The sequence below is a fragment of the Spermophilus citellus genome (assembly GCF_964194105.1).
Source record: "Spermophilus citellus genome assembly, chromosome: 4".
Classification (NCBI taxonomy): domain Eukaryota; kingdom Metazoa; phylum Chordata; class Mammalia; order Rodentia; family Sciuridae; genus Spermophilus; species Spermophilus citellus.
The window spans coordinates 198,199,061-198,224,474 of NC_138185.1; the positions used below are offsets into that span (position 1 = coordinate 198,199,061).

Genomic DNA, 25,414 nt, shown 5'->3' on the forward strand with positions numbered 1-25,414 from the left:
TGGACACAACACCTTTATTTCACTTGTTTATTTTTGTATGCGGTGCTGAAGATCGAACCCAGGGTCTCGCACGTGCAAGGCGAGCGCTCTACTGCTGAGGCACAACCCCAGCCCACCTATTATTTTTTTTTTTTTTAAATATTTATTTATTTGTTTATTTTTAGTTCTCGGCGGACACAACATCTTTGTTGGTATGTGGTGCTGAGGATCGAACCCGGGCCGCACGCATGCCAGGCGAGCGCGCTACCGCTTGAGCCACATCCCCAGCCCCACCTATTATTTTTTAAAAACATTTAATACTTATTTTTTAGCTGTAGTTAGACACAGTACCTTTATTTTATTTATTTGTTTTTATGTGGTGCTGAGGATCAAACCCGGGGCCTCACATGCGCTAGACAAGCACCCTACCGCTGAGCCCCAGCCCTGGCCCCTACATATATTATTGTTGCCTTTGTTATTTGTTCAACCCTTTACAAAAACCAAGTTTTAAGATAGGAACCTTGATAGCAAAAGAAAAATTCAACTTAAAGAATAAGAAAAGATAAGCCCAGGAGCCTAGGAAGTAGCTCAGTGCTAGGAAGTACCTAGCGCGTTGGAGGGCCTGTGTTTGGTCCCCCGGCACTGTAAAAAAGAAAAGAAAGTGAAGGGGTGGGGAGAGGGCATGAGGAAGAAAGAGAGAAAGAAGGAAAGAAGGAAAATAAATTAAAGACCAGGATAAATATAAAAGTAACAAAATTGTATCTGGCTTAAGAGTTTGAGGAAAGTAGAATCTCAGAAAGTTTCTAATTTCATTCATCAGTCATTCATTAAGTATTTATTTATTGTTCCCTTATATAGGGTATAGTCAGGATGTGGACAAAAAGACATGGACCATCAGAATTAAGGCCTAGATGCTCTCTAGGGGAATTTTTTCAAGTTTTGATATATTAAAAATTTAAATGTGTTTGTGAAGATAATTGTAACTTTATATGCTATAGAATAGCATATAGAACTAATGCAGAGAGATTCCTTGAGCAGCATGGATTTTAGTGTTGTTAATAATGGAGGTTAGATAGTTCCTTGTGTAACTGATGTGAACCTGCAGGTAAAGACACTTCTTGAATGTGAAAAGGTGAGCCTACTTTGCTTGCAACTGCTGCAGATAAAGGTTTGATAGTGGTGTCAGTTTGTAAGACAAACCTTAAAGTTCAGTTCAGTTGGCTTAGGCTGAGAATGGGAGGAGAGAGTGGGGTGAGCCAAGACAATGGTAAACCATCTAGACTTTTGAACTGGGTTCAATCCTCAGCACCGCATACAAAAATAACTTTTGAACTGCACACTGCCTGCAAGTTGGCTCTTTCTTGTCTCAAGTTTTTAGAACTCAATTAATGACTGGCCTAATTGTTACATATTTTGTTTTTGATATAGAACCCCTTATTCTGCTGAGGGTCTGATTTATTAACAATGTTTTTCTTGTGCTTTTAGAATGATAATCGAGAACGGCAGGATCATGGTGATCGACGAAGACCTGGGAACCCTGAGCCAGTATCTAATGGCCGACCGCAGGGTAACTCACGGCAGGTGGTGGAGCAAGATGAGGAAGAGGATGAGGAGCTGACACTGAAATACGGCGCCAAACATGTCATCATGCTGTTTGTCCCTGTGACTCTCTGCATGGTGGTGGTGGTGGCTACCATCAAATCTGTCAGCTTTTATACTCGGAAAGATGGACAGCTGTATGTATGAGTGTTTTGTTTCATTGTTCTTAAGGCCATGTGGCTTTTCTTCACAGTGTGTCATCATCACCTTGAGGGCCTCTGCACCGAAGGAGCATGAAGGAGTCCATTTCTCTGATGGCCAGAGGCAATAGAGAGAATCAGGGGGTTATTACTTGGTGCTTTAAGTGGGAAAATGAACACTGCAATCGTTTCATGGATGGTGTCATTGGATAGGGCTGAATTTATTTGGAATTGAACAAATTAAGCATGATTTTCCTTCCTCAGGGCCATAGGGCCATTGTTCTTATGTTTGGAATGTTCTTTTCTTTTCTAATTTTGGTGGATAAATTTCTTCTCATTTTGGCTTAAATGTTAAATCATCAAAAGTAACTTCCCTCATCTCCTAACACCTCCTTCCTAATATTCTTTCTCACAGCAGCCTATTCTTTCTTATTTGTCACAATTTGCAAAAATATATTTATTTACATTATTTAATGTGTGATTTCCTTTATAGTAAGGCCCATGAGAGCACTTTGTCTCCAGAAATAAATACTCAGGAAAAAAAAAAGTTGTTAATTGTAAGGATGAATATCTAATGTAAGCTAGCACTCTCTAGAGTTGGGGAACTGTCATGTAGATTCCACAGTGATGTTGGTGTTGCCCTTGGCCACCAAGAAAAATGCTCCAATTTAGATGTCATCTAGTCCTGTCTCTCAGAACTTGAGTTTTAAGAAGAGTTTTAGAATGTGAATTTGGGAAATGTCTGAAAAACTGCATGGTGTTCTGAAAGCCGGGCTATTAGCGTTCTGGTAGTATGGCTGAGACATGAGTGAAGGGCAGGGGTCAGAGGAAGTAACCTAAGGGATTGGGGAATAGTATCTGTATAAATCAAGACTAGGTTTGGCTACATAATACGGGACAAGGGTTGGCAAGCCCCAACCAGTAGGTCAGCTCTGCCTGCCTCCTATTTTTGTGAATAAACTTTCACTGGAAAAAGACCATGTCCATTTATTTATTTGTGTCTATGGCTACTTTCACACCTCAGTAGCAAGAGATCATGTGACCAATAAAACTAAAAATATTTACTATCTGGCCCTTTATAGAAAGTTTGCTGGGCTGGGGATGTGGCTCAAGCGGTAGCACGCTCGCCTGGCATGCATGTGGCCCGGGTTCGATCCTCAGCACCACATACCAACAAAGATGTTGTGTCCGCCGAGAACTAAAAAATAAATATTAAAAATTCTCTCTCTCTCTCTCTCTCTCTCTCTCTCTCCCCCCCCTCACTCTCTCACTCTTTCTAAAAAAATTTAAAAAAAATAGAAAGTTTGCTGATCCTGTTAGAGACAAAACTGGTTTAAATGGTACTTTTTTCTCTTACCTATAGAGCAGCACAGAGGTAGGCTGTCCAGATTGGTATAGCAGCTGTATGTTCATCAAGTTCTCAGTCCTCCCTCCCTTCCTTCCTTCCTTCCTCTCAAAGGTTACTTCAGACTCCAGAATGGAGTCCGTCCCTTCATCCAGAAAGCAGAAAGTAGTGGGGGAGAAAAAGGCAGAGGACTTCTCCCTCTCAGCAGAATGTACTCTTCCTCAGAAGCTCTTTACACAACATCTACTAAAATTCATTGGCCATTCCTTAGTGTCATGGTCATATCTAACTACAAGGGAATCAGAAATAAAGTCTTTTAGCGGGATACATTGGCACCTGGAAGTATTTTTATATGAGTGAGATAAGGGAAGGTGGATATGTGACATTGTCTCAAAACAACTCTAGTTCTCATCACTCTACAGATGAAAGACAATAATTATGCACCATATTGTCTTCCTCTGCCAACCATTTGTCAACCTAGGTAATTAATGTTGCAGAATCTGATTATGTAACAGATTAATAAACAGTGGAGAATACATTTGATAAGGCAATTATTTCAGTACAAAGCATCCACTAGGTGGAGCCAGTGCCTGGCTCACATAAGTTCATCTCTCCATATCTTAGATATTTCATTTTATTTTGAAGCAACTATTAGAGTGTAGCTATTTTCTTAGGTTAAAAATTCTGAGCTAGACTAGTGAAATTGGCAAAAAAGGACTTACAAGACATTAATCAAAAGGAAAACAAAATTATGGTGTTGGAGGGAATATGTGGTTTGGGATATCCAATAACACTTAACCAGGGCTTTTGTGTTTTGTTTTATTATAGAATCTATACTCCATTCACAGAAGACACCGAGACTGTGGGACAGAGAGCCCTGCACTCAATTCTGAATGCTGCCATCATGATCAGTGTCATTGTCGTCATGACTATCCTCTTGGTGGTTCTGTATAAATACAGGTGCTATAAGGTGAGCTGTGATAATGCTTGCTTTCTGCCTTGTTCTGTGATGAGTGCATCTTCTTGTCACATATCTTTCTATGTTTAGTAAAGAAAAAGGTCTTATCTTTTAGACCTAAGTTAGTTTTTATTTACCTTCCCCTCATTGTGGAACATTTTAAAAATAAAAAAAGGAATAAATGTGAAACAAATATTTTCATGTAATCACAGTCTTAAGTGGTTTTAACATTTCAGTTCATGGTACATTTATGATATTCTGCAGGCATATACTTTAAAACCTTTGTGTATCAGCTCAATTCACAAATAGCAAAAGGGGCCAGGCTTAGTAGTGCATGCCTGTAATCCCAGAAGTTGAGGCAGGAGGATCGCAAGTTCAAAGCCAGCCTCAGCAAAAAGTGAGGCACTAAGCAACTCAGTGAGTGAGACCCTGTCTCTAAATAGGGCTAGGGATATGGCTCAGTGGTCCAGTGTCCCTGAGTTCAATCTCCGGTAATGCCAACCCCGAAACCAAAAAAATAGCATAAGGTAATTGTCCCCGTAAAATTAGTTATAACCAAAAGAATTCAGATTCTCACATTTGAGTATAGAATAAGGTCACCTTCAGATGCTAGTGTTAGACTCCTTGGTGACTATTCATACCTTGGTTCTAAATTGCTTTCCATTCACGTACCATCCTTCCTGTGGTAGCACTCTTTCTTTCCTTGCAAAGTGAGGTCAAGGGGTTGTACAGGAAAGACACAGTTACAACCCCCAGCCTTTCCTCCCCTTGTTCTCTCACTAAGTGACTCCTAAATCTCAGCCCTTTGGCACATGTTTCAGACTCAAGTCTCAGAAAATTTACAGTTTACTAGACATCATAGAGCTTTAAGGTCATTCTCAAATAATAGAAATTATAAATGTTAACTTTCCAAATAATGGAGTCTACTCATTTCCTTCTAGTATTTTCCTGTATATATTTTTAACATGTTTAAAGTAGATAGTCAGTGTGTGTCCTTTCTTAACTTTTACTTTGATATGAGCATTTTCCCATATTATAAATTCTTAGAAAATATTTCTATGGCTGCATAATTATTGACTCAATGAATATATTGTAATTTATGTTTTCTAGTTTCTCTGATATTGGATATTTTGAGTTGTTTTCAGTTATTCACTATTTTAAGAAATTATATCTTTATGCGTAGAATTTTAAAAATTATTTCCTTAGAGTACAGGCCTAAACATGGAATTTTGGGGGCAAATTAACTGTGTTTTAACTCTCAGTATGCTAACTTTATCCAAAAGGTTATATCAATTTGTACTTTCCCCCACGTTCATCAGCATTGATTTTTTTTTTAAATATTTAGTTTTTAGTTTTTAGGTGGACACAATATCTTTATTTTATTTTTATGTGGTGTTGAAGATCGAACCCAGCGTCCCGCACATGCCAGGCAAGCGCACTACTGCTTGAGCCACATCCCTAGCCTGAATTTTTTAAAAACTATGCTAATTTTTATAGGCATGCATATGTATTTCTAAAATTTGTTTCATTTATTATTTGTTTTTTGATCCTGGAGATTGAATCTGAGACCTTGCTAGGCAAGCACTCTACCACTCAGCTATATTCTTAATCCATAAAATAAAAGTCTTCATTTAGTTAAGATCAAACATCCTTTCAAAGCTCACAAGCTCTAAAGTAATATAGAATTTAACCTTACTTGTTCAACTTCTGATTGGGCAGATATGTTAGCCTAAAGTGGTGAGTATTTGTGGTCTGACATTATCACATGGTGACCATTGAAGATGGAGGTATGTATGATAATGGATTGTTGTCAATTCTCAGTAAGCCAGAGCAAGTGATTGGAACTCTCCTTCTGCTTTAAATATGCTCTTTCTTAGTTTTCTTTATGTGTTTTATCAACATGGAAGTGCTTACTGCTGGTTCCATTTCTCTGCTTTATTAGAATTGCTTAGTGAATTTTTTTTTTTTTTAAATCATATGGTACTTTTGTTCTTCTGTTTCTTTTTTGGATTTTATAAGGGGATGGAATTCTACCTTTTTTGTAATCTAGAAATTACTTCCAGATTTTTTTTCTTTTTCAAAATTCCTGTGTAATTGAATAGATGGGGCTCTGGACTCAGTATTGCATTTCCTGAGTTCTTTTTCCTAGTGATCTTAGGAAACTGTTAAATTTCTGTGTGTTTCATACTTTCACATATAAAAGAGAAAGCAACATCTTTTTTTAAAAAAATATTTTTTAGTTATACATGGACACAATATCTTTATTTAATTTTTATGTGGTGCTGAGGATTGAACGCAGGGTCTCACATGTGCAAGGCAAGCGATCTACCCCTGAGCCACAACCCCAGCTCTAAGAAAGCAACATCTTTAAACGACCCCTCCTCTCTAATTTTAAGCATGAATGGATTTTCCCAGCCTCAGGCAATGGTGTGTGGAGGACAATATAGCAAGCTATGCAAACTATATCTGCCTGGTTTCATTTCATCCTCACACCAGCTCAATGGAATAGGCCCTACTATTATCCCAGTTTTTCATATGAGGAGTGTTGGGAGGGCTCACGAGGCTAGTGTGGGTTGGAAGCTAGGTCACTATGGGGCTTTGAGCCCAGAGTTTGGCCTGGATTGATGCAGAGCCAATACCTAAGACTCCTGTCAAATCCAACCCTCTTTTGGATTTATGCCTCTGTGGAAACTACTTGTCTTGTGGTTGCCAGTATTTTGAACTTAATTTCTCTGGACCTTATTGCCATTGGCTTATTAGTCACCCTCTTCTGCTTAACATTCTTTTTGATGTTCACTTATCTCCCTACCTTGGTCTTTGCAGTTTCTCCTAAGGCTCACCAGTTTTGAATCTCAGACATTGAACTGTTTTTCTCTCTCATGGAAAATTACGTTCAATTTCATGGTTTAAGTTTACATCCTCAAATTCAACTTTTTATTTTTATTTATTTATTTAGAATTTTAATATTTATTTTTTAGTTTTCGGCAGACACAACATCTTTGTTTGTATGTGGTGCTGAGGATCGAACCCAGGCCGCATGCATGCCAGGCTTGAGCCACATCCCCAGCCCATTCAAATACAACTTTAAAAAAAAAAATTTTTGTTTTATTGTTGATGAATCTTTACCTTATTTGTTTATTTATACACGGTGCTGAGAACTGAATCCAGTGCCTCACACATGCTAGGCAAATGCTCTATTACTGAGCCACAACCCCAGCCCTCAAATACAACTTTTAGTTAAATATTTTTAGCTTAGAAGTCTGCCTTTTGGGCTGGGGATGTGGCTCAAGCGGTAGCATGCTTGCCTGGTATGTGCTCGGCGCTGGGTTCGATCCTCAGCACCACATACAAACAAAGATGTTGTGTCCACTGAAAACTAAAAAGTAAATATTAAAAAATTCTCTCTCTCTCTCTCTCTCTCTCAAAAAAAAAAAAAAAAAAAAAAGAAGAGGAAATCTGTTTATTAGGCCCATGGTTAGAAGGTTATTTCCTTTGGCATCAGTTCTATTCAGATGTCTGATGGCACATAAGTTTAATTATCTTTCATGCCATTTCATCACCAGTGGGTATACTTTGCTAGGACCGTCTAGTTTTTAATTTGTAATCATTGTAATCACTACCATCTGTTATCTTCATGACTAGTTAGTAACCTGATTTCTCAGCTGACCTTCTAAACTTTACTCTCTATTTTTCAAATACTACAAAAGCAAAAAAAAACTCCTGTTTTACTTTTAATAGTTAATAAAAGCAAGGCATGTTCATAGTTTAAAAACATTCAGACTAAGTTTAAGTATACATACCCCAATTATCACCACCAACCAGTCTTATTCCAAGATGTAACCACTGTTAATAGTTTGATGCATATCTTTTCTTTTACTTTTTTTTTTTTAACTTACTTTGCTAATTACATATGAATATATACTTTGTTGTTGTTGTTACTGGGAAGTTGAACCCAGAGCCACTTCACCAGTGAGCCACATATCCAACCCCCACTCCCTTTTAAATTATTTTATTTTGAGACAGGGTCTCACTAAGTTGCTTGGGGCTACCTCCTCCATCTCCTGGGTTGCTGGGATTAGAGGCATGCTGGCAGAATATGTCCTTTTTTAAGAATAGAAATTGGGCTAGGCATATAGCTAAGTTGGTAGAGTGCTTGCCTTGCATGCACAAATCCCTGGGTTCAATCCCCAGCGCCACAAAAACAAAAGAAAACTAGAATAGAAATTGACAATGCACCAATAAAAAATATAGGTAGAGGTGAAACATAGGAATAGAAATTGAGACATATTAAATCCACTGTTTTATAATAGTAGACAATTACCCTTCCTCCCATCTCCTTTCTTTCTCACTTAATAGTATATTTTGGACTTCTTTCCATTTCATTTGATAATAGTGAATTAAATTGATTTTTGAAGATTGACCCACCTAGCATTCTTAGGATAAATGTTAGTTGATATGGTGTATTCTCTTTATCACTGGATTCAATTTGCTATTATTTTGATGAAGATTTTGCAACTGTGCTTGTTGGGGATGTTTGTTCATATTTTTCTTGCACTGTCTTTGAATGAGTTTGGTATCAGGATAATGCTGGTCCTATAAAATGGTTTGGGAAGTGTGTGTTCCCTCCTAATCTGTTTTCTAGAGATATTGATGCTGTCTCTTCTGTAAATATTGGGTGAAAGTTGTCAGTGCTTGGAGTAAGTCTGATTTCGTTAGTTATAGGACTATCCAGTTAATCTGTTTTATCTTCCTAGTCTACTTAATATATTACTACTTCAAGTGACAAAAAAACCTTACTGTTTTATACATTCCTTTACCCTTCACCATTAAAAAGTTTGTCAGTGTTATAATTTTTACTAACTACCAAACATTTATTTATTTATTGAACCCAGGGGTGCTTTACCACTGAGCTACATCCCCAGCCCTCTTTTTATTTTTTGCTTTGAGATGGTCTCGCTAAGTTGCCCAGATTGACCTCAAACTTTGATCCTCCTTCCTCTGCCTCCTGAGTCACAGGATTATAAGCATATATCACTCTGCTTGGGCATCAGACATACATATGTAAGGTCTGGAGTGTAGCTCAATGATAGAGCACCTGCTTAGCCTGCATGAGGCCCTGGGTTCAATCTCTTCCATAAAAAAAAGGGGGGGGGGTGCTGGGGATGTGGCTCAAGCGGTAGTGCACTCGCCTGGCATGCCTGCAGCCCGGGTTTGATCCTCAGCACCACATACAAAGATGTTGTGTCCTCTGAAAACTAAAAAAAAATTAAAAAAAAATATTTAAAAAAAATTCTCTCTCTCTCTCTCTCTCTCTCTCTCTCTCTCTCTGTCTCCTCTCTCTTTAAAAAAACAGATGATGAAGAATACATTGAGAAAATATAATCTACTTTATTTCTTGCTCTTATTTTATTCTTGAGGTTTTTCTTGTAGCATTATTTGCCTTTTTTTAAATTATTTTTTAGAAGTAGTTGGACACAGTACCTTAATCCTATTTATTTATTTTATGTGGTGCTGAAGATCGAACCCAGGGCCTCGCACGTTCTAGATGAGTGCTCTACCACTGAGCCACAACCCCAGCCCCGAATTATTTGCCTTTTGTCTAAACAACTTCCTTTAATGATTTTTTTTTTTAAAGAGCAAGTCTGCTGGCTTCGTTTCCTGTTAGTTTTTCTTTATCTTAGAATGTTTTATTTCACCTCATTATTGAAGGGTATTGTTATTGGACATAGAATTTTGTCTTGGTTCTTTTAACTTTTTTTTTTTTTAAGAGAGAGAGAGAGAGAGAGAGAATTTTTTTAATATTTATTTTTTAGTTTTCGGTGGACACAACATCTTTGTTTGTATGTGGTGCTGAGGATCGAACCCAGGCCGCACGCATGCCAGGCAAGCGCGCTACCATTTGAGCCACATCCCTAGCCCTCTTTTAACTTTTTAAAAATAGTCTTTTGATCCCTAGTATGGGAGGTGGTGAGGAGACATTATACTCCTAGCTTTCAGTGGTTTCTGAGGAAAATCAGTTATTTAAATCATTCCCCTGTAAAATAACAGCATGATTATTTTTTGTTCTGTTCATTTTTAAAGTTTTCTTCAGTTTTCAGGAGTTGGTGTAATTTGAATCTTTTTTGGAATTCACTGTGCTTCTTGAGTCTCTAATTTATGTCTTTTACCAAGTTTGGGAAATTTTCAACCATTATTTCTTAAAATAGTTCTTCTGGACCACATTGTTATCCCCTTTTAAGACTAATGACACAAATGACCTGTGTCAGTTGAGCATCTCTAACTGAAATGCTTCAAAATGTAAAGCTTTATTTTTGGAAACATAGTCTTGCTGTATTGCCCAAGCTGGTCCTGAACTTTTGAGCCCAAGTAATCCTTATGCCCCGGACATGCCAACTAGCTAGGGCCACAGGCACCATTCCCAGCTTGAGTGCCTTTTGGGCTTGTTTGTGGTACTGGGGATTGAACCCAGGGCCTTGCACACACTCTACCACAGAGCTGCATCCCTAGCCCCCAATTTTGAAGCTTTTTGAGTGTCAAATTAGAGTCTTTCAAATTTGCAGTTTGAGGATTAGAAGTGTTGAATTAGTAAAGTCTATGCAAATATTCCAGAATCCAAAAATCTCTGAAATTTGAAACACTTCTGGTTCTAAGCATTTCAGATAAGGGATTCCTAACCTACAATATTGTTCCACAGGTCTCTTTACTCATTTTTAAAATCTTCTCTCCTGCTTTTTGTTCACTGACTCTCCCTTGTCATCAGCATTCTACTATTGAGCCCATGCAGCTTATTTTGTTGTTGTTGTTGTTGTTACTGTATTTTTTAATTCTAAAATTTCCATTTGGTTTTTCTTTATATTTTTTCCTCCTCATGGTACTTTGTCTGTTATTTCAAGAGTATTTGTCGTTATTTCTTGTAACATTATTAACATAACTGCTTTGAAGACTATTGGCATTCCAACATCTGTGTTGTCTTAGCATTTATTTTATTTTTTAAGATTCTTTTAAAAAATACTTTTTAAATATTTATTTTTTTAGTTGGACACAATGTATTTATTTATTTTTATGTGGTGCTGAGATTCAAACCCAGGGCCTCTCACGTGCTAGGCGAGAGCTCTACCCTGAGCCACATCCCCAGCCCCTTAAAAAATACTTCCAAAGTAGTAGATGGACACAATACCTTTATTTTATTTGTTTATTTTTATGTGGTGCCAGGGATCAACCCATTTTCTCACACTTGCTAGGCAAGTGCTCTGCCACTGAGCCACAACCCTGGTCCGTTGTCTTGTATTTATATTCATTGAATTTTTTTTTTTCATGCAGATTGGGATTTTTCTAGTTATTTGCATGCTAAGTAATTTGGATTATATCTTGGGCATTTTTTTTTTTTTTAAAGAGAGAGTGAGAGAGTGAGAGAGGAGAGAGAGAGAGAGAGAGAGAGAGAATTTTTAATATTTATTTTTTAGTTCTCGGCGGACACAACATCTTTGTTGGTATGTGGTGCTGAGGATCGAACCCGGGCCGCACGCATGCCAGGCGAGCGCGCTACCGCTTGAGCCACATCCCCAGCCCTATCTTGGGCATTTTTAAATATTATGTTATAAACTCTGGTCTTGTTTAAACCCTAAGAGAATGTTGGTATTTTTGTTTTGTGGGCCAGTTTGCCAGAGCCTGCTGCAAAGCTGAAGTAGTCACAGAGATCCTCTCTTTACCGGTTCTTGCAGTCATGCCAGAAAGATTTCAGACATGGGTTGCTCTGAGTAGCAGTCATGATTTTATCAGAAGAATTAGAAAAAGGGGACATTCTCAAGGAGGAGAGTAGATGCTCTCAGAGAGGAGGACTGCATGCCCTTCCTGCCTTCCAGTTTTATTGGGAGTCCCAGGGAAGTTTCCAGAGAGTCCCTCCCAGGTCCACCTCTTGCCTTTTGACTGACAGCAGGATAACATCAGACTTTCAAGTGTCCACTACATAGGACAGTTCTAGGCCCATGCTGACCTCAACTGACCTTGCATTTCTCCCGCATATAACAGGTTTTTTTGCTGAAGAATGTAATATATACTGTGGACTGAAGCCAGGCAGGCGAATTGTTCCTTTAAAAGCATGTGGAGGGTCAGCACAGTGGTCCCAGAGAGATTGAGAAGTGAGGGTGACATACAATGAAGGAACTGCACTGATGCCTTGAAGAGAGAATGATTTGGTGCTCAGAGTTGGGGTTTTCAAGGAAATTGAGTATCTTTGTTTTTGCCTTACTTTCCTACCTCCTTAATCCGTTTATTACCCTTTGAGTAGTACTCAGCAAACTTTCTTTCTGAGAGATGTTTTGGTTGACAGGATGATTGGGGAAGGTCCAGACTACCTGGTAGGGTATGGCCTGATCTGGAAATAACAATTTTTCTTAAGGGGATGTAATTAATTATGGCTGGGGAGGTTTTGGCTGGTTTTCAGTTGTCATTGTCCTTTTCCTATTCACCCATTTATAACCAGCTACCTAACAAACTGACCTGGTTGAATTAGGCTGTAAATTCTAATCTGTATCCTGTGACAGTAATCAGTTCAGTTTTCAAAGTCTTTGCAGTATTTCTCAGATCTGGCCCACCTGTGTGCCATTCAGTTGTCAAAAGTGTGAATGCTCTTGAGGATCATATCCACACATGCTTACCATAGAGGTGGGTCCACAAGTTCATGAACAGCTTAGAGGTTGCTTTCATGAGCTTCTGGTTTAGTTAGTTTCTGGTTTCTCTGGAATTCCTCTTCCATTCCTGCAGCAGAAAGCTAGGATCTGATTTCCTAATGTCAGGACTAAGAAATGGGAGATCAAAGTGAAATAAAACAAGAGCTGTTTGCCTCATTCTGGGGACTAAGGATCCTTTAATCAGAGAGAATTTTAGGCTTCTGTCACCCCTATTGTACCACCCAAGATTGGGGGCTGGGCATGAGAGAACAAAGAAAAGAAGGGCGAGGAAAGGTTTCTCAGCAACCTGCGTGTTAAGATACCAGTTCCTGCTCTTTAGACCAGAACTAGACTTCTGGATCTCCCATCGTCTCCCTGATACCCACTTAACCCGTGTTGAGTTCAGGTGGAGGAGGAGGGGGGTACTGGAAGGACAAAGTGGAAACTCTTCTGCTCTCTGTGGCTTCCAATTCCCCTGGCCTCTTTACTGTTCCTAGTCCTCAGCTAGCTGTGGCAATGCTTTCAGGCCAAGTTTCATAGTTGCAGTCAGTGTGAGAGACAAGGTAGGTAGTCGTAATTTAATTATGCTTAATTTTAGACAGTCTAAAATGTTTGTATTCAGCCAGATTTCCACACTTGCTCATTTGTATTGTTTTGTTTTTTAATGATCAAGTCTTAGCAAGCAGAACCAGTTCTATAGAAGGAAATTGTTTACTTTGACTGCTCATATAATGTAAAAGGAGCTTTTGAGTCAGAAATTCAGAAGCTTGCCAGGACCTGTTTGGAAATAAACCCTAAGGATTTCTCGTATCAGAGGTTGATTGTGCAATGCTAAATAAGACCAAACAAGCCTTACAAAGGTAGAAATAGAAAATGTAGTTAATTATTATACACCATTTGTTATAGATGGAGCTATAACTTATTAGTTACATGATTTCTGGCTTGGATAGTTCAGGGTTCAGAAGAGGTATGCACTGTTATACACTGAAATAGGGCTCTTGTCTTTCAGAGCCTTTAGCACAGGAAAGCTGACCCAGGGATCTTTGCAAGATGAGAAGGGTCTGTTTACTACCAGATGTTCTAGAAAAGGAGGGTGCTATTTAGTCATCATTTGAAGAAGGTTTGAATTCAGGTAATAATTCAGAAAATCATAACATAAATCACCAACCTAAGTAGGAAAGCTATTTACCATTATTATAGTAAAAGGGCTGATACTGTTACAATATAAAGAACACTTACAAACATCCCAAATAAGTAAAAAAAAAAACATGAACAGAGAAGATGTGGGGGAAATATACATGATTAATAACTAGGTAATTGGATAAATTTATGTGTGTATTTCCTCACCAGTTAAAAAAAACTGCATACTAAAATATCGAATTAACATATTTGACCTATTGACTTGATAAAATTAATCCAGCCTTTTTTGTGAAGTAGTTTGAGCAATGTGTATTAACACTTAGCAATTAGAAAAAGTTTATACACTTTAATAATTTTTGCTTTTTCACTTATCTCAAGGAATAAATTAAATTTTTTTTTTAAAAAACTGTGTGCTAGGATGTTCATGTTACTATAAGTTATAATTGAGGAAAATAGCAAATTTTCCAAATGACAAATTACTAGTGGTAGAATCAAGGCTAGGATATGAGTGTTCACTGTGAAATTCTTTAAATTTTGCTGTGTCTTTGGAAGTCTTCATAGTAAAATGCAAGGGAAATTTTTTTTATGAATGAATATCAGAAATAGCTTTATTGTATTTCAGTAGTAAGTCTAGAATATTTAAATGTCTAAGAAGTACCAATTTCTAGGTGAAACCTTCATAGGTGGGGGGTGAGGACTTTCCCCAAAGTATCATTTTATAAAGTTGTTTAAAATATGGTGAGAATTTTTAAGAAATCATTTTTTTTCAAAGGAATTAACAATTACTGATTGAAAAGTCCTTGGGTGATCAAAACAGAACCAGAGAGAAAATTAACACAGTCTTATCACAGATTTTGACTTTTTGTTTTGTGTTTTTTTTTTTTTTTTCTTTCTTTCTTCAGGGCTAGGGATTGAACCCAAAGTATTATGCATGCTAGGCACATGATCTGCTACTGAGCTCTACCTCTGGCAGCCCCAACTGGGTTTTGATACCTCAGAACTGATTATTGGGACAATTGATCTGTGGTAGAGGGAGGAATTAAGAAGAACAAAACAGCATTCTTGATTTGGGGATTTTATTTCATTTCCTCAAGGTTTGACTAGATCTGTACTGGTTAAGACAGAGATTTTGAAAAGTTATTGGTTATGTACAAGCTCCTTCTGCCATTATATAATCAAGTCCCTTGAATAGTTAAAGCCAATAAAAAGCATAATCACCTCAAAATAATTTCACTTTGGGGGGGGGGGGGACATGTAACTCAATGGTAGAGTGCTTGCCTAGTATACATGAGGCCCTGAGTTCCTTCCCCAGCACCACCAAAAAAAAAAAAAAATTTTTTTTTTCCACTTTAGGTTGGAAGTTACTTGACAGCTTATCAGTGGACATATATCTCAATTCTCTTTTTTAAAACTCCAGACTTCTTGAACTGTATAACATTTTCCCAGATGTACCTCTTATATGAAATTACCATTTAAAATCTTTCTTTTGTAAAATAGTTTGCGAAAATCATATTTTGATTTTATCCCTTACATTACTAAGATGTTCGAGAGTAATACTGACTAATAGGTATAGAGTGGTGTCTGAATTCTGTGTGATAATGCTTGACTGACTTGGAATTTTTAATAATAATACTTATTAAATTAATGAGTCTTGTCAAATAAGTATAGAAGTATTATGGTAGTTACTGAAACTTCAAATTTTGAGTATTCTTTTATCAAGTGATTGTCGTTTAGAAGGCCTGTTTTCTCTGTAAAGTTAGCATACACACACACACACACACACACATATACACATACACAGATCACTTAACTGAAGATCTGATTTTCAATTTTTTTATCCTTATTACAGAAATACTATAAAATTCCTCCATTGAAAATATTGCTTTTTAAAGTTTAAATGTCATCTTTTCTTTTGTTTCTTTTTTAAAGAAATATTTATTTTTTGGTTGTACGCAGTACCTTTATTTTGTTTATTTACTTTTATGTGGTGCTGAGGATCGAACCCAGGTCCTCACACGTGTTAGGCAAGCCCTCTACCACTGAGCCACAGCCCCAGCCCAATTTCTAAAATTTATATGTCTTGTTTCTATTTTATATTATGACTAATTCAGCACCCCCCCCCCAAATTCCATGTTAATATGCATTGATCCCAAAGCCATTTTTGTGTTCTCCCCTTTAAAAAGCAGAACATGGAGCTGGGTATGGTGGCACATGCCAATAATCCCAGTGGCTTGATTGGCTGAGGCAGGAGGCTCGAAAGTTCAAAGCCAACCTCAGCAACTTAGTGAGACCCTATCTCAAAATAAAAAGGTTTGGGAATATTGGGAACTCAGTGGTTAAGCATTCCTGGGTCCATCCCTGGTACCAAAAAAAAAAAAAAAAAAAAGGAAGAAGAACCTGGACTAGGACTGGAGACGGTTATGTCGTGGAGTGCTTGCCCTGCATGTGCCAGGCCCTGAGTTCCATTCTGAGTACTACAAATAAGGATTGTGGGGAGCAGAACATTTACACATATACTGTTTTTTGTTTGTTTTTGTTCTTTGCAGTACTGGAGATGGAACATAGGGCCTCACACATATTGGGCAAGTGTTCTACCAATGAGCTTTGTCTCTATCCTGTTTCAGTTTGGGGACAGGTCTCACCTAAGTTGCTGAGGTTTGCCTCAAACTTGTGATCCCCCTGCCTCAGTGTCCCGAGTAGTTGGGATTACAGTTGTACCACCATGCCCAGTTTACATATTCCTTGTTTCTGATGTAAGAAATTTGCATGGTTATAGGATCTGCTGATCATATTGGAATGCTTTCCTTTCTAGGTCATCCATGCCTGGCTTATCATTTCATCTCTATTGTTGCTGTTCTTTTTTTCATTCATTTATCTGGGGTAAGTGATGAAATTTTTAGTCTCTTTTTCAGACATTAATTGTTTGGACTCCATAACTGTCCTTAAAGCCATGTACCTTGAGAATGAATTACTCTTAAATCATACTTGGCATATAAGAAACAGAATATTATCATTAGTAGGGATATTCCATATCATATGGACCATTGTATACTAATTGGCATATGATGCATTAATTATGAACAACTGAAATTGGCAGAGAAAATGATTCAAAGACTATGAGTCAGCATTTCCAACAATGTTGGAAATAATGTAAGTAAAATGTGACTTCATGACTAAAATAAAGCCAAAAAAGTTTTCAGATGTTAAAAAAAAAAAAGTAGGGATATTCATTTTTGTTTCTTGCTCGTAATAAATGAAAGAACTCACAACTTCGGTTAATTCTAAACTTTTTTCAAGACTTATATTCTTCTAGTAGAAATCTGTAAATTGCAATGTTAAAAATGGATTTTAAGAATGTATGCTAGGCACACGCTTGTAGTCCCAGTGGCTTGGGAGACTGAGGGAGGAGGATGGCAAATTCAAAGCCAGCCTCAGCAAAAGCAAGGCACTAAACAACTCAGACCTCGTCCCTAAATAAAATACAAAATAGGGCTAACATTATTAAATTTGTGGCTACCTTTAAAAAAATCAATATTATAAGTAATTTATTTGGGATTTACCAATAAGCATTTAAAAATTCGAGTTTTTTTTTTTTTTTTAAACCCTCTGGATTGAACCCAGAGGCACTTAGTCATTGAATTGCATCCCAGTCCCTTTTAAATTTTTTTAATTTTGAGATAGGGTCTTGTTAAGTTGCTGAGGCTAGCTCTGAACTTGAAATCCTTGTGGGTCAGCCTCCTGAGCTGCTGGGATCACAGTCATGCACCACTACACCTGGCTAGGATTTATTTTTAATCTGGACAGGGTAATTCTAAAGTTTATTTGGAGGGGCTGGGGTTATGGCTCAGCGGCAGAGCATTCGCCTTGCACGTGCAAGGCATCATATAAAAATAAATAAAGTTACCTCCTAAAAAAATTTTATTTGGAAAAATAAATAAATGAGGCTATCCACAGAAAAGGGAAGGAGTCCTAGGCCTACCGAATATGAAATTACTAAACTATATTAACAGTGATAGGTGCACCATGATTAGACAACATTAAAAAGTCTAGAAAAATGCTCAGACATATAACAGAACCTAGTTTATGAAATAGGTGGCATAGCATCTGGTGATTATAGATGGATTATTTAGTAATTGGTGTGAGGATAATTGAGTATCGATCTAGGGAAAAAATTTGGAATGGATGAAAGTCTAACATCATGAATGTTAAAATCTAAAATGTCTAAAATCACAGAATGAATAAAAAACTGCTAAACATTTTCTCCTTATTTCATATACAAAGACTATATATAAAAAACCTCTACATGGCAATAAGACCAACAGCCTATCAGAAAAAAACAAGGGCCAATGGATAAGAAAGAACACAAAAAGATAATAAAGAAAAGCACAAATTATCTTAAATATATGAAAATATGCATATCTTACTTGTAAGATTAATGCTAAAGATACACATTAAATTAACAAAGATTAAACAGCTACATAATATTCTAAGCTGAAAAAAATGCAAGTAATGCCTAATAGCAGTTTTGCATAGCTATTAACATTTTAAATGCATATGTCCTAAACTCAGTATTTATAGGAATAATAATTAAGCATTGTTTCTGAAAGCAAAAGAATAAATTTGTCTGATTGCCCAACAACAACAAAAAAAGTGGTTAAATAAATTATTGTACATCCATGAAGTAAAACTTAAAAATAAAGCAGAGTCCAGGCCTGCTCCAGGACCACAGGGAGAACAATCCAAAGGGATCCCTGAGGAACTAGGCACAGACTCCAGCCAAGATTTACCAAAGAGTAATATGGCATTTTAGGTGATATAGTTTTGTACTTATTTTTATAATTGTAACCTGTGATACTGTTTTCCCATTTATATGAGTAATAGTTTCCTGTTAAAATAAGCTCCATGTGAATAAAAAGTGAATCTAAAGAAACATGTTAGATAAATAATAGCATAGTAAATGTAGACCATGTAAAAATATGAAGGTGGGGTTTGAATATCCCAAGGTTTAGAGTTCTAAATCTTGTCTTGGCCCAGCATGGTGTAGCACACCTGTAATTCCAGTCACTCAGGAGTCTGAGGTAGGAGAATCACAAGTTTGAGGCTGGCCTGGGTAACTTGGCAAGATCCTGTTTCAAAATAAAAAGAACTGGGAATGTTGCTCAGTGTAGAGTGCTCACTAAGCATATATCCTCAGCATCAACACACACACACAGAGTCTTGGTGAGAATTATCGTACATAATTTTTCTTTTAAATCTTTTTTTTTTTTTTTCAGGGAAGTGTTTAAAACCTATAATGTTGCTGTGGACTACATTACAGTTGCACTCCTAATCTGGAATTTTGGTGTGGTGGGAATGATTTCCATTCACTGGAAAGGTCCACTTCGACTGCAGCAGGCATATCTCATTATGATCAGTGCCCTCATGGCTCTGGTATTTATCAAGTACCTCCCTGAATGGACTGCGTGGCTCATCTTGGCTGTGATTTCAGTATATGGTAAAACCCAAGACTGATTGACACTTTATTCATCACAGAAATGCGTCACTGGTGTGTTTTCCTTCCTCTTCTAATTCTCTTAGCAAAAATCTTAAGTTACACCCATAGCTCTTCAATACATAATTAATTATAGTATTTTTTTGTGGTGCTAGAGATGGAACCCAGAATCTTGAGAAGCACTGTACCACTTGGCTACACTCCCTGTGCCTGAGGTTAAGTTCTTTAAAAATGTTCTATCACTGTTCCAAATTTAACTCGGTGATGGGTTGTGGGTGGAGCCAGGGTCTTCTGGTCAGAAGACTTAGAATCAAAACCCCATCTTTGGGGCTGGGGCTGTAGTTAAATGGCAGCAAGTGCTTGCCTAGCATGTGTGAGGCACTGGTTTGATCCTCAGCACCACATAAAAAATAAATTAATAAACAAAGATACTGTGTGTGTCCCTCTACAACTAAAAAAATATTAAAAACAAACAAGCAAAAAACCCCCCACAAAACCCATTTTTTAATACAGGTGAGCCCCAGCACCACAGAAAACAAAAAGCCATCTTGGCCACCAACAGTTTTTTATGATCTTAGGAAAGCGACACCAACTCTTTGAGCTTCAGTTGCCTCATTTATGCATTGGAAACAGTTGTAAGAGTACAGTGGATTGAATATATCTTTAATAAAAGCATTTGCAGAGTGCTTGATACACATAAAAATGCTTGTTTCATTTTAAAAATCAAAATTAGGTCAACCTGTTTTTATAAAGCAACTTGAGTGGAATTAACCCTTTAAAAAGTGAACTTAATTGGACAATGTGAGATTCAAATTCTTTAACTAGTGTGACACAGGTCTCAAAAAATTAGAATGTACACTAGCCATGAGTAACCAAGTCACTCAAATAGGTATGTACTCCTGACAGTTGCCCCACATGAAAGCCAAAAAGAGATGCATTTTCAGATGTTATTGGTTTCTATATCCTAAACACCTTGCTGTTTTATCACTATTCAAATACTTACTATTAAAATGTTTGTTGACGTGCAGTAGCCAACTTTATCATCCCCCTTTTGATGAAGAAAAAGTCTGTGGAAATAGAAAACACACACACACACACACACACATACAACAAAACAAAACAAAATCCCACCAGTTCTAGAGCCAGAATGCTGGGGTTCATGGGCTGGGGATGTGGCTCAAGCAGTAGTGCGTTCGCCTGGCATGCGTGTGGCCCGAGTTCGATCCTCAGCACCACATACAAACAAAAATGTTGTGTCTGCCAAAAACTAAAATATAAATATTAAAATTCTCTCTCTCTCTCTCTCTCTCTCTCTCTCTCTCTCTCTCTCTCTCTCTCTCTCTCTCAAAAAAAATAAAAATAAAAAAGAATGCTGGGGTTCAAATCCAGACTTTTCTACTAGTCTTACTTATTGACTCTGACCACAAGCAGATTACTCAACCCTCAAGTTTCGGTTATTGCGAACATTAAATTAAATGATGCTTACAATATACTTAGAACAGTATCAGTAAATGTTGTGCTTTTTAAAAGATTATAATCTCATGAGATAAGCAGGTTAGTTATTAACCCTGTTTTATTGCTAAGTTTATAGAGGTAAACAGGTCAACCTGTTTATTTGCCCAAGCTTAGAATGTGAATTCCAAGTACAGTATTCTTTCCACTGCCTTATACTGTTCTACCATTGATCTCTACTTCTTCCACGCATAATACAAATGATTATTTTTACAGATCTTTGAGTTCCTTTAAAATAAGGATGAGTTTGGTATCCAGTATTTAAAGAAGTGATTCTCAACTCCATTTTTACAAAGTCTCAAGATGTTTTGTCACCAACATTCTGAAATTTTCAAAACAAAATTAATTTTCATTCACTTTAATTACTCTAAAAATAACTGAGCTTTTCATTTAGAAATTCTATAAGGGGAAGTGTGTCATAAAACCAAAATAGTTAACAGGATGTGGCAGCTGCAAGCAAGCTGAAGATCTCGTTATTTCAGAGCAAGTCAAATTTCCCTTTTCTCATTCAAGCAAACGGAATAGAAGTGGTGAGGATGGAGGTTTCTCTCTCTCCCTCCCTCTCTCTCTCTCTCTCTCTCTCTCTCTCTCTCTCTCTCTCTGTTATTACTATGTTCTTGATTTTATTATATCATCATTAATTATTATTTTATAAAGATACAACCACTTGGAGATTTGAGGATTTTTTTTTAGTTAAATGCATCTAAACACTAGTAATGTCAAAATAACTCATCAAGTCTTTCTTTATTAATTTAGCTATACCCATTTTACATTCTTAAATTATTATTAGAAATTTTCTATATTTCAGTATTCCAAATTTTCATGACAGAAAATCTAAGAAAAATTGCAGTTGATAGAAGGAAATTGTGGTAGAATTAAAAATAATTTAAGCATGTTGCTGCTTCTCTGATTTGCTAATTTTTTTTTTTTTAAGAGAGAGGAAAGGGTGGGGGGGAGAGAGAGAGAGAGAGAGAGAAAGAATTTATTTATTTTAGTTCTCGGCGGACACAACATCTTTGTTTGTATGTGGTGCTGAGGATCGAACCCGGGCCGCACGCATGCCAGGCGAGCGCGCTACCGCTTGAGCCACATCCCCAGCCCCTGATTTGCTAATTTTTTAATGAAATAATCCAGTTTTCAGCACTACATATGTTCTGACATGAATATTTGTGAGGTGCTTATATTTGATTAGAAACTAAAGAAATACTAAACTTTACCATACAAAGAGTTATTAATTATTTGTTTTATTTAAATTTACTGCCCTCTTATTTCAAGTATACTTAAGTAGTACATATATTTAGTTTTCATGGTGCTGGGAATGGAACCCTGGGCCTTGCCCACACTAGGCAGATACTTTTATGGCTGAGCCACACCCCCAGCCCTATACTGTTTTTAATATAGACAAAGGATGGATCTTTTCTATTGTACTCTTCATATTTTGAAAAGTTCAGTATTTTGAGTAAAGCTTCTGTTCTTAACTTTGTTTGAAATGACTTATCCCATTTCTGCGTGTTGTAGTTTGATTGTTAGCTGCTCTAGAATAGTTCTGTCTTACTATTTCTGCCTCGTTCCTTCAAACTAAGAAGACTTATTCTAAAACCCAGTGATAATACACACTGAAGACTAAGTAAATAGCAGTCAAACCCAAAAAGCAGTTTTCACAGATCTTCTGTGGTTTTTTAAAATTTTGTTTAGGTTGTTTTTTCTTCCAGTTGACCTGCCAATTTTTTAATATTCACTCAACTTTTGTTTTATATTAAAATAAAAAATGCTAAGCCTTTTCCCTTGGTTAGTTCCTCCCTAAACCCATTTAAACATTTAGCCAATAAATCTTGTTGAATGCTTTTTAATTTTCCTCTTTCTAGATTTAGTGGCTGTTTTGTGCCCAAAAGGTCCACTTCGTATGCTGGTTGAAACGGCTCAAGAGAGAAATGAGACTCTCTTTCCAGCTCTTATTTACTCCTGTAAGTATTTTAGAATGATGTTGGATTTGTAATCAGCTTAGAAATGATGGAAGTCAAATGTGTATGATTATGATCATTATTATGATGCTTTTTCTCTTCTTAAATATATAACTATTGTTAATGGAAGTCCTGCAGATCTCCTGTTTTCTTGCAAATTATTGTCTGCTGCATTCCCATGGTTTAAGAATTTTTAATAAAGGTTGAAAGAGGAAATATTTAGAGATCAGGGAGCCATTTTTTCTGTTTGAAATCTTGTTAATCAAAAATTAGCAATAAGTACATATATTACAGGTTAATCTTGCTAGTTAATTCAAAAAATTTTACTGTTCCTTCCAAATATGTTGCTTTTTAAAATTTTTGTTTTATTTTAGAGTCATACTGTCCTTATTAATTCAATCATATTGATGAAGGAGAGTACTAGATGAATTTAAAAACACAAATGAGAGGTCTGGGGTTGTAGCTCAGTGGTAGAGCACTTGCCTAGCATGTGTGAGGCACTGGGTTCGATTCTCAGCACCACATATAAATAAATAAAATAAAAAGCCATTGATAACTAGAAAAAATATTTTAAAAAGAAAGAAAAAACATAGAGTGACTAGATACCTGTGTGCTAGTAGGTGATCACTGGGAAATCATAGAAAGTTCTTGTGCGGAAGAGTAGTGTGATCAGAGCTGTGACTGTAAGCTGGCAGCATTGTGTGAGATGAATCGCAGGGTGCATACTGAGATAACAGGATGCTTAGGAAGCATCACTGAGAGGATATCATCCTGATGGGTACTGCACACCTGCATTAAGCTATTGGCAACGGCCATCAAGGGAGAGACTTGGTGAAAGGCTTCAAGAGAGAATCGTTGGTCCTTAGCAACTAAGGAGAGAAATGTGAAGCATGAAGGACAGGCAATGCAGAAGAAATTATTTTCTTGTTTGAGGGATCTATCTAGTCTCTTCTCTGGCCTATGTCTAATTTAGTCTGTGGGACTTGTGGGTCGTTCAGATAGAAATTTTCAGTAGGAATTCAGAAATAAAATTCACTCGGGGAATAGTTGATATTGGAGATGCAGAGTTGAAGAATCATTGTGGAGGTAATAGTTAAGATCTGGGCCAGGTGCGGTGGTGTACACCTGTAATCCCAGCAGCTCAGGAGGCTGAGGCAGGAGAATTGTGAATTCAAAGCCATCCTCAGCAAAAGTGAGGTGCTAAGCAACTTAGTGAGACCCTATCTCTAAATAAAATACAAAATAGGGCTAGGGATGTGGTTCCATGGTTGAGTGCCCTCTGAGTTCAATCTCTGGTACTCCCACCTCCCCTCCCACACCAAAAGAGAGAGAGAGAGAGAAATCTGGAATGAGTGAGTAGTTCACAAACAAATAGAAGAGAAAAAGAATGCCAAGAGTAGAACTTTGTCAACTACTGTGTTTAGAGAATAAGAAAATGAAGCAAGAATATGAAAGGAGACAGAAGAGAATGTTTAAAAGTTGAGAAACCTAGTGTTTTTGTTGTTTGTTTTGTTTTGTTTTTTGTACTGGGGTTTGAGCCCTGGGTATCTACCACTGAGCCTCATCTCCAGCCCTTTTTATTTTGAGACAGGGCCTCACTAAGGGGCTGAGGCACCTTAAACTTGTGATCCTTCTGGGCTGGGGATAGTGTTCAAAATGGAAAAAAATGTGTGTGTGCATGCATCTTGGTTTTGCTGGTGCTGGCAATAGATGTGCTGGCATGGACAGAGAGTAGGTGGTGAAGAAGGAAAGGTGTAGTCAATATCACCTCCTTCTTCAAAGCTTCCTATGATAAGTCAAGAGGAGAGCAGTTGAGTAAAGGTGTTTCCAGGAGAAGAAAGATTTAATCGTTTTTCTAAAGCTGACAGGAAGAAGTCAGTAGAGACTTGGAAGAAGGAATAATTCTTAGAGAAAAGCTCTCAACAAAGCAGGTAGAAATTGCTCTGAGTTCAGAAATAGGAGGTGGATCTAGATAGTGACCTAGGCAGCAGGAATCTATGGTGAGGAGTTTTTTTTTTTTGTTTTTTTTTGTTGTTGTTGTTGTTGTTGTTGTTTTTTGGTGGTGCTGGGGATTGAACCCAGGACCTTGTGCATGGAAGGCAAGCCCTCTACTAACTGAGCTATATCCCCAGCCCCCTGTTTTGTTGTTTTTAAACCAAACTCTAAGAAAACTGCAACACTTACTAGTACTTTTCCCTGGAGCAGATATAAACGTGCATATGGAAAGTTTTAAATCAATCTTCTTGTCTGTTCTTTAAAAATACAATCCTTTTATGCATTTTAATTCTCTCCCAGTAAAGGTATTCAGTTTGCAAAAAGTTCTTATCCTAAAGAAATGAGTGAACAAGATTTGTTGTCTTTTTTATTTCTGTCACCAGACAGGACAAATGTGTACTTACCTTTTGAACCAACTACTGCTTCCTTCCTGCCATTCACAGAGGTGGTCCACTCTGGTAGCTTATCTAAATGTGAAGCCACATTTCCTGAGTTAGGTCATTTTGCATAAAGCTTTCCTTTCATATCAAATAAATACCTGTTGCTTTGCAAAAAAAAAAAAAAAAGGCTGTAAAAATCCAAAACATATACATGGCAGTCACCCTTCTGTTTCTTCTTAGTTTTG

General features: G+C 37.1%; 1 protein-coding gene across 2 annotated transcripts in view; it reads left to right on the forward strand.

Moving 5' to 3' along the window:
- Window positions 1-25,414, forward strand: part of PSEN1 (presenilin 1) — a 67,073-nt gene that overhangs the window by 29,561 nt on the left and 12,098 nt on the right. For both annotated transcript variants that reach the window (XM_081290751.1, XM_081290752.1), the window contains exons 4-8: window positions 1,465-1,715; window positions 3,892-4,033; window positions 16,643-16,710; window positions 19,104-19,324; window positions 22,699-22,797. In XM_081290751.1, coding sequence (XP_081146877.1) covers window positions 1,465-1,715; window positions 3,892-4,033; window positions 16,643-16,710; window positions 19,104-19,324; window positions 22,699-22,797 — 781 coding nt within the window. The remainder of the gene's footprint in view (window positions 1-1,464; window positions 1,716-3,891; window positions 4,034-16,642; window positions 16,711-19,103; window positions 19,325-22,698; window positions 22,798-25,414) is intronic.